At 41.2% G+C, this 9,088-nt stretch overlaps 1 protein-coding gene across 1 annotated transcript in view; it reads left to right on the forward strand.

The window, feature by feature from the left end:
• The window catches only part of KIT (v-kit Hardy-Zuckerman 4 feline sarcoma viral oncogene homolog), a gene marked incomplete at its 5' end in the record, with an annotated part of 34,655 nt that extends 27,241 nt beyond the window's left edge, over positions 1-7,414 (forward strand). Inside the window, 5 exons of the mRNA XM_009074472.1 lie at positions 955-1,077; positions 4,935-5,046; positions 5,139-5,238; positions 5,884-5,989; positions 7,104-7,414. Of these exons, the coding sequence (XP_009072720.1) occupies positions 955-1,077; positions 4,935-5,046; positions 5,139-5,238; positions 5,884-5,989; positions 7,104-7,229 (567 nt within the window). The remainder of the gene's footprint in view (positions 1-954; positions 1,078-4,934; positions 5,047-5,138; positions 5,239-5,883; positions 5,990-7,103) is intronic.
• Between the last annotated feature and the right edge of the window lie 1,674 nt (positions 7,415-9,088).

The raw sequence follows: 9,088 nt of genomic DNA on the forward strand, positions 1-9,088 counted from the left end.
ATTTTTGATAGGTAATCCCGAAAGTTTTTATTTTAAGGAAAAAAGAACAATTGAACTATATTCAGCTAGTCTTTAGGCAGCTGTGGCCCGTGTACTATATACCATCAGTAAAGCAGAAGCTTAATGCTCTCCTTTCCAGATGGAAAAAGAAATAATTTTGTTAGAGAACTACCTCCAGTCTCTAACACACATGGGCTCCACATTTGCATACAAAGAAGCACAACTGCTGGGAAACTCAGGCAACCTCCTGGAGCTGCAGTTACCAACACATGCCCACTTCACAAGTGAAACCTGGAATATAAGATAGCTATGGCACTGAATGTGTGACTGCCCACTGAAAGATGCTGACATGAAAAATTCCAGTATTTTCAAATACTTAGGTCTGCTTATAAAGCTCTTCTAGGTACTTAATAATTCAGGATTTCCAGAGGAGTATTTATGAAATTAGATTCAGTTTCAGCATTTGTGTGCTTTGAAATTGTTACCATAATTTTCCCTGTTTTCAGCTTTTCAGCACTTTCACCTCAACCACAATAGTTACTTAATAGAATATTGGAATTGTTTTGGAACCAAACCACATTTTCCCCCTATTTGTCCTGAATTTGGAAACAAGCCAGTGATGATTTTGATTTAAAAAGTCAGAGAAAAAGTTCATTGAATTTCTGCTGAATATGTGAAACACTGGAAAATTCAAAGTGGCTGCAAGTGGTCTTTCCTAAAATATATGCATAGACAACCTTAATGATATGGATCAATGTTATGAATGACAAAGATACTACACCAGAATGTTTAATCATTTGAGTAAGCTTATTAGCACATGGCTTCGTTATGATTTTCAGCTTGCCATAAAATGCATAATGCAATAAGTTATGTAGCTAAGTAAACTTGTAACCAAGCAACAGCCTGTTAAGGATTTTATAAAATAGCTTTTTTGTTTGTCTGTTTGCTATTTAGTGCATTCATAGGGATTTGGCCGCAAGAAATATTCTTCTAACTCATGGTCGAATAACAAAAATCTGTGACTTTGGCCTGGCAAGAGATATAAGGAATGACTCAAATTATGTGGTCAAAGGAAACGTAAGTATCTATGGTACTGTATCCACTCCTTTTAAGTTAAAGGACTCCTGTTGTCTTGACATGCAAAGAATAGTCTTTCTTAATTAGATGGAAATCTGGATTTCTCAGTTCTGGTGTACATCCATGTTGGTCTGGAAGGTTAGGAGGTGCAATTCCTGACATAGATGTGTGTGCTGACAAAACCTTTGGTATATACATGTTTTACTGGGAAACCTGCTGGTATCTGAATGTACTTGTAGTGGAAGAGATGGTTTTGCTCACCAGTATAATGTCCAATCTTCCTATTATATCTGAATATACTAAATGTTACAGCTTTGTGAGTAATTGCAAGTTTTGTCATGGCAATAGTCTAGTAACCCATCCTAAATATAATTATTTGGAAACTTTCTCTGGGCATTGTTCTATTTGTTCATTGCTGAAATAGTTTATTTAAAAAATATCTCGATAATCAGGGGTTTGCATCCCATTCTTTTCTGTAAAGGATCACTCAGACAATGGAAACTGAATTCTAAATGTATTGATTAGGGCATAGTGGGAGGCAAAAAAGCCTTGGTTTTCTCTGATTCCACATAGAGATCCTAACCTTTTGTGTGTAACAAATACAGCTTGAACTTGTAGTGGTAGTTCAAACCCTGTAACAGGGTTGGAACAGGAAACTATATTTTGATTAGAAAAGTTTAAAACCCCTTGTACAGAGGAGTACCAATCTCAGGAGTACCTACTAAATTTCTGGAGGGGTACAAAGACACTTTGAAGCAATGCAGATTACCTTGGCAGCACTGGAAGTCCCCTTTAAAGTGCTAGTGCAGTGAAAAAAAAGCCCAACTACAACAGAAAATTGAGCTTGTCTGTGGTTAGGCTGGAGAGGTGTTTATTAAGTATGGGTACTTTGCATCTCAGACTGATTTGTGCTGCCTGGATTTGTGTTTTAAGTCTGTGCCAGAGGTGCAACCAGCTGCTGCCCTCAAATTGCATATGCTTTCACTTGCACTGTTTTTCAAAGGAGAGAATATCTGTATTCAGCAGGGCAGTCTTCCTCCCTATCAAGTACCTACAATATCCTTATTTTAAGCTATGTAGAGACCAGTGTCTTGGTTTTCTTTGAAACAATGTCGGTATCAGCCACTGGTTGCCTTGAAGTTGAGGTTAGCGAACAGTAGGAACTGAAATAATTCAGGAAGGGCTGCCCTGACAAAATATTAGCATTTAGTGTAAGAAATCTGCTTTCAGGTCAGGGGCAGGACAGGACCTGCTTGATCAGTAAAGGCTCCTGGGAGTAGGAAGTTCAGACCAGCAGCTTAGGAGAGAAGTGTGCAATAGATAATTCTAGGCTTCCTGAGTTCATAGAATCACAGAATCATAGAATGATTTGGGTTGGAAGAGACCTTCAAAGATCATCTAGTCCAACTCCTCTGCTGTGGGCAGGGATGTCTTTTACTAGATCAGATTGCTTAAAGCCTCATCCAACCTGATGTTGACCATTTTAAATGATGAGGTATCCACCACCTCTCTAGGCTGCCTGTTCCAGTCTCTCACCATCCTCTTCATAAATATTTTTTTCCTTATTTCTTAATCTAAATCTACATCCTTTCAGTTTAAAACAACTGCTCCTTGTCCTGTCACTACAGGCCCTGATAAAAAGTCTCTCTCCATCTTTCATATAAGCCCTGTTTATATATTGAAAGGCCACAATGAGGTGTCTGTGGAGTCTTCTCTTCTCCAGGCTGAACAGCTCCAACTCTCTCAAACTTTCTTCATAGGAGACCTGTCCAAGCCCTGTGATCACTTTCATGGCCCTCCTCTGGACCTGCTCTAACACATCCATGTCATTCTTGCACTGGGAATCCCAGAACTGATCAGTCATGCAAAAGTATTTATTAGAAGGCTCAGTTTGCTTTGGCAAAAATTGCCAAAGAGTTGCCTGAGAATAGGATTTTACATATCCTGAAAGGGTCAGAGGAGGATAGGCTGCAGCTGCCTGGGGAGAGAGGAAGCAGTGGCTGCAGGAGGTGTCTACTTGCATCTGGCCTGATCTTAAAGCAGGTCAGGAGGTCTGGATGATCATTACCTGTGGACAGTTTGCGAGACAGTCCATCTGACAGCAGCTGGGGGCTTGGCCAGTAAAAGTGTTTGCTGTCTGTATTGCTCATGAAATAAACAATTCTGGTTGCCTTTTTGGTGAGCCAGCCCATGGCACATGCTGCCTTTCCTCCACCTCATTTCTTTTTCTTTCCATTTCTCTCCTTTTCTGTTGAGTCTCCTTTCCTTACAAGACATCAAGGCTATTCACTCTAGTATGGTTGAAATATATCTTCAGACACATTGTAAGACCACTTGGAAGGAAGAGGGCAAGTTCTTAGGCTGGAGCCTGACTAGTTCCTACAATCAGACAAGGAAAGGGCAAAGCAGGTAGAGGAAGGTGGAAGCAAATGCAGAGGCTTTCTGTGTCCTTTCTTCTGCTCCCATTACCATTGATGATGGATGTGTCTGTCCCCACACAAATTTAGGAATCATAGAATCAATTAGGTTATAAAACCTCTTGAAGATCATCGAGTCCAGCCATTAATGCAGCACTGCCAAGTTCACCACTAAACCATGTCTCTAAGCCCCGTATCTACACATTTTTTAAAAATCTCCAGGGATGGTGACTCCTCCACTTCCCTGGGTAGCCTGTTCCAGTACTTGACAACCCTTTCAGTGAAGATTTTTTTCTGATATCCAATCCAAACCTCTCCTGGCATAACTTGAGGCTGTTCTCTGTGGTCCTGTCACTTATTACCTAGGAGAAGAGACTGGTCCTCAGCTTGCTACAGCCTCCCTTTACAGAGATCACTAAGGTCCACCCAAGCCTCTTTTTCTCTAGAATAAACAACTCCAGCTCCCTCAGCCACCCCTAGCAAGATTTATGTTCCAGCCTCTTCACCAGCTCCATTCTCCTTCTCTGGACATGCTCCAGCACCTCAATGTCTGTCTTGTCATGAGGGGCCCAAAACTGGTCTCAGGATTCAAGGTGCAGCCTCAGCAGTGCCAAGTACAGGGAAACAATCATTTCCACAGTCCTGATGGCCACACTATTTCTGATGTAGGCCAGGATGTCTTTGACTTTCTTGGCTGCCTGGGCACACTGCTGGCTTATGTTCAGCTGCTCTCAACCAGGACCCCCAGGTCCTTTTCCACTGGGCAGCTTTCCAGCTTCCCCCAGCCTGTAGAGCTGCATGGGGTTGTTGTCACCAAAGTGCAGGACCCAACACTTAGCCTTGTTGAACCTCATATAATTGGGCCTGGTCTATCAATCCATCCTGCCCAGATGCCTCTGCAGAGCCTTCCTGCCCTCCAGCAGATCAACACTCCTGCCCAAAATACATATGTTAATCTATGTTACTTTTATTTGAATTTTAATTTTTTCATTGATAGGCTGAGCTAAAGCACGTTATTGACTGTTCATTAACGCCTTGAAGTTTCTTGACTGTGTGAATCTCATCTGTGTGCCTGTGGCAGCCAGTTCACAAAAGCAGACTTGCATGGTTGGTTGAGGAACCATACCATGGTCATTTATATTATTTTCCTCTGACTTCCTGATATGCTTTATTAACTAGACAGAGGGAATCAAGCAATATCCAGAAAATTACAGTACAAGGAACTATATTAATTTGGTAGGCCCACAGAAAGATGGATCAGTAGCAATGCAGCACTTGGAGAATCTAAAAATACTAACGTTTTCATTTTTGGTTGGATACTTCATCTTCTTGATTAAACAAGTATGTAAAGCACATAAAAATAGACAAGGTTAATTTTATCTTGTAAATTCTGTATGCCTTATGTCCATTGTCTTAATTTATTCCCTTTTCCCTGGAAAGGCTCGTCTTCCTGTGAAGTGGATGGCACCTGAAAGTATTTTCAATTGTGTCTACACCTTTGAGAGTGATGTCTGGTCTTACGGGATATTGCTCTGGGAGCTCTTTTCTTTAGGTAAGTTCCTTCAAGGTCTGTACTTAGATCTGTTTCATTTTGGGTTTTCTTGCTGATGAAAAAATCATGTTCCTCACCTGCTCTCTCAATAGGAAGCAGCCCCTATCCAGGGATACCAGTGGACTCCAAGTTCTACAAAATGATAAAGGAGGGATACAGGATGTTCAGCCCTGAGTGTGCACCACCTGAAATGTAAGTGAGCAACCAGCACCTGTAATCACCCAAACATCAGTAGTGATGCAAAGGAAGAGAAGCTTCCATTCTTGCATTAGGCTCATTGCACTGCCTCACTGTCTTATTTTTAAGTTCTTTTCATGTTTTAAATAATTCGTATGCTTTAACTAGCAGAATACATGTGTGTGTTGTTATGAGCAACGAAATACACTCATGCCTTGTGCCATCTGATCACTCTGTCATGGCATCTGCTCTGTGTCAATAAATTATTGACAGATCACAGAACATAATTAAACATTTTTACTTCAGATAAAGAAGTCAGTGAGATGTATCACTAGACTGTACAGCATCTGCATTTGTGCTGTACTTCCTGACAGCAAGAGGACTGGCTACTGATCTTCTTTATAAGCCATCCCTAATTCACTGTTTTGTGAATGGGTTGCCATTTAGCAAGCTGTCAGAGAAAACTCTGTCCAGACCCTCCCATTTGTATTGAGTCCTCTGTCATGACAAGCACAGGTGTTAGCAACACCATTCCTACTCCTAAAAGTCATTTAAAGAAGATGAGACTGGGTGACACTTTTCTTTCAAATAATAATGGAGATGAGGTAAGAGCTCTAAGGATTTCCTCATGAGCAGGACATAATTTCAGTATCTTTACAGGTATGACATAATGAAGAGTTGCTGGGATGCTGATCCTTTACAGAGACCTACGTTTAAACAAATTGTACAGATGATAGAGCAGCAGCTCTCAGATAATGCTCCCCGGGTAAGTTATGGATCAAGCAGTTTCAAGCAAGATGTTATACTACAGCTGTGAGGAGCAAAGAGCCCAGGCACTTCATTTCCACTATTATTTATAATAAATACTGTCAGTTTGGGTGGTAGGAATGATGTCTGGGCTACTCATTTCTGCTTAGCTGTGCCATTAGACAGTAGCTGTCTAAGCCCATACCCAGAATATACCAGCTGGAGAAGACTCTTTGCCTGATTGATGTTTCTCACTCAAAATAGACCTGTCACGACCATTTTGATGTTACAAATTGCAGTGGTACTGCATAAATTCATCTTATCCTAAACTATGAAAACTTGTATTAATCTGGGAAACATCTCAGAAATTAAGTATATTTAGCTTTTATTAGAAAAGCTTTCTGGAAGAAGGGGTGGAGCTTTCAGTGCTCTCCCGCATCTTCTTCCCCTAGTTTTATTTATATAATGTTGGAAGTATGTTGTGACAAACGGTATTTGCTGCTTTTTTGACCATTCCCTAGTAAAAGCTTGTTCTGAGTGGGTAACTGGACAAAAGAGTCCAAAGAAAAATTGGAGTCACATCATAAACTTGGATTTTCTCTCTCCATTACTTTGTGTGTTACCAGAGTTTAAAAGAGTACGTTTAAAACCCAGTTTAAAAATAAAACTTCCTTTTACCTTCTGGATGCCTTGTTTGGGCACAGAGTACATGGCTTCCTGACAATTTGAGAAAAGAGGAAACTGAAAGCTGCTGGTGTTCGATTGCATCCTGTAGTGTATTTTTGGCAGGTGCAGGCATTACTAAAACAAAAGCAAGAATGTGAAGGGGGTGTTAGTGAGGTTTCTGGGGGAGTTTAGTAATACCCTGAGGTGTGTTTTTTCACGCTCTGTTGAAATTTGATGTGCAGTTGGAAGCTTTGGTGTTGCTAGTAACTGAGATTGAGATTCTTGATTGTTTAAAAAAGAGCAGTTAAGCCCAAGACCTTCTGATTTGCAAAGAAATGCCTGAGCTGGAACCCTTCTGTGGCAATGTGTAGTGCACAGTGGAAAAGGGCTAGGAGAGGAGAACTCTCCCAAGAATACACGAAGGGAACAGTCTGCAGAGTATTGATATTGGTCTTTGGCTTCTGCAGGTTTATGCCAACTTCTCAACTCCACCTTCCAGTCAAGGAAATGCTCCAGATCACTCAGTGAGGATTAACTCTGTGGGTAGCAGTGCTTCATCTACTCAGCCTCTCCTGGTACGCGAAGATGTTTGAGTGGCATCTGAAGAAGAGGAGCTCAGATGTGTTAGGTGTTTGTATTGTGCAGGGGGTGAGAGAGGGACGACTTCAATAATTTCTCTTACTTTTACTCACTACTACCACTGTGTAGCTGAAACATTGTTGTAATACTGTCCTTTACCATTCAGTGTTACACATAATCTGCTGAGCACGGTTACAGGCGTCACTGCAATGTTAACTGAAGCTGTATATATTTTGCTATATTGTGTGTATATGCAGTAGAGAGCCAGATGTGAAGGAAAAAAAACCAAACAAGTAACAAAAGAAATCCTGAGCCAGGGTGTGGAACGAGATGACTGCAGATCAAACCAAATCTGCAGTGATACTTCTCTGTATCTGTGCCTGGAATGCATACAGTCATTTTCAAATTCATCTTGTTTTGCTCAATTTAAGAAATAAACAAATATTAAGTAAATGGTTTTGCAAACCCCTTTCCACTTACAGCCAAGCCTGAGAAGCTTTCCCAGGCAGGTGTCATAGGTTGGAGGCCAGTGAGGGTGCTGTATATACCTGGGAAAGACAGGTGAAGGGACCAAGACCCCTCCAAAGTTGGTCTGCACAGCCAGAAACCTTCTCAGAGCATTGGGATTTGAACCAGAGAAGGACAGAAGAAGAGTATGGATCTTCATGTTTATTTTCCACCTGTGCTGTCAGCCTTTCAGGCAAGTTGCAAGGTTCTGTGGATATAGGCACTACTTTCCACTGGTGCATTCCCTGCCAGGATGCAGCTGCCCATTGCTGGGTGTCACTCCACCATGGAGCCTGAACTGCTCCTGTGCCACCCTGCCTGGGCAGCCTGAGGACTGCAATGCTTGTTTTGGTAATAGTTATGTCTAGAAGTGTTCACCAAAGATAGACAGGCCCTGCCAAACTGGTCACAATAGAGGAGGAGGGCTGCTTCCAGTAAACTGTGTGTCTGCAGGAGAGGCCGTTTAACAAGTTATCTTATCTAAGTGAGAACAGAGGCAAAAAATTCTCTCCTGGGGGCCCTGTCTTTATCTTGTCCTACCCAGGTGAATCTTTCCCACAGGCAGGCTTGGATAGTGCTAACTGGAAAGAGCTATTTTCCTCCACCCCCAGTCATTTCATCTTTCCACAGTAGTCCAGAGATGATAATGAAGAAGAGTCTAACTGGGAAGTACTAAATTTATAAGTGGGATAAAAGAAAGAATCCCTTCAGTCATCTTTGACAGACACGAGGCTTTGGGGTCAGCATCTGTTGAGCCCAAGGTGGTGCTCAAGTTATTTTCTAACCCATTTTCTTCCCACATTCTCACTGGTAGTTCTTTTCTTCCTTTGTTTCTGACCCCTAGAAATAAGTAAAGGCATTGAGAGAAACATTCATCAGAGGCAGAGTACTAGTTGAGTACCTATTTATTTACAATGCACTTAAGCACTCTGTAACTTTTACTTTACCAGGATTTTGGTTGAGTTTACATGCAATTCAAATGCATAACTAACTGCCCAAATACAAGCTAACTGTAAATACACACACTGGTAGTATATTTTGGGTTACATTAAATACCACCCTCCTTCTATGACTGTGCATTTGGTTTATTGTCACAGGAATCTGTCTTTCAGAGTTAAGTGAAAAATTAACCATTTGCACTGGACTTAGGCTGTTGCACCTTTCCAAAGTTAGCCAATTGTTTGGATGCACTCTTATGCATACTTGTTGTTGAGCATTTTCAGTTTAATGCTATAAAAGCTCTTTTGTAATGTGTTGGCTTTTAGAGCAACTGTAGACAAACTAGTGGATATACTTATAGATGTCTCGGTACTTTATGGACACTTAGCTGAAAGAGGTTTGGGTTTTTTCATTGTTGAAATTTATA

The sequence above is a fragment of the Acanthisitta chloris genome, unplaced genomic scaffold (assembly GCF_000695815.1).
Source record: "Acanthisitta chloris isolate BGI_N310 unplaced genomic scaffold, ASM69581v1 scaffold16305, whole genome shotgun sequence".
NCBI lineage: Eukaryota > Metazoa > Chordata > Aves > Passeriformes > Acanthisittidae > Acanthisitta > Acanthisitta chloris.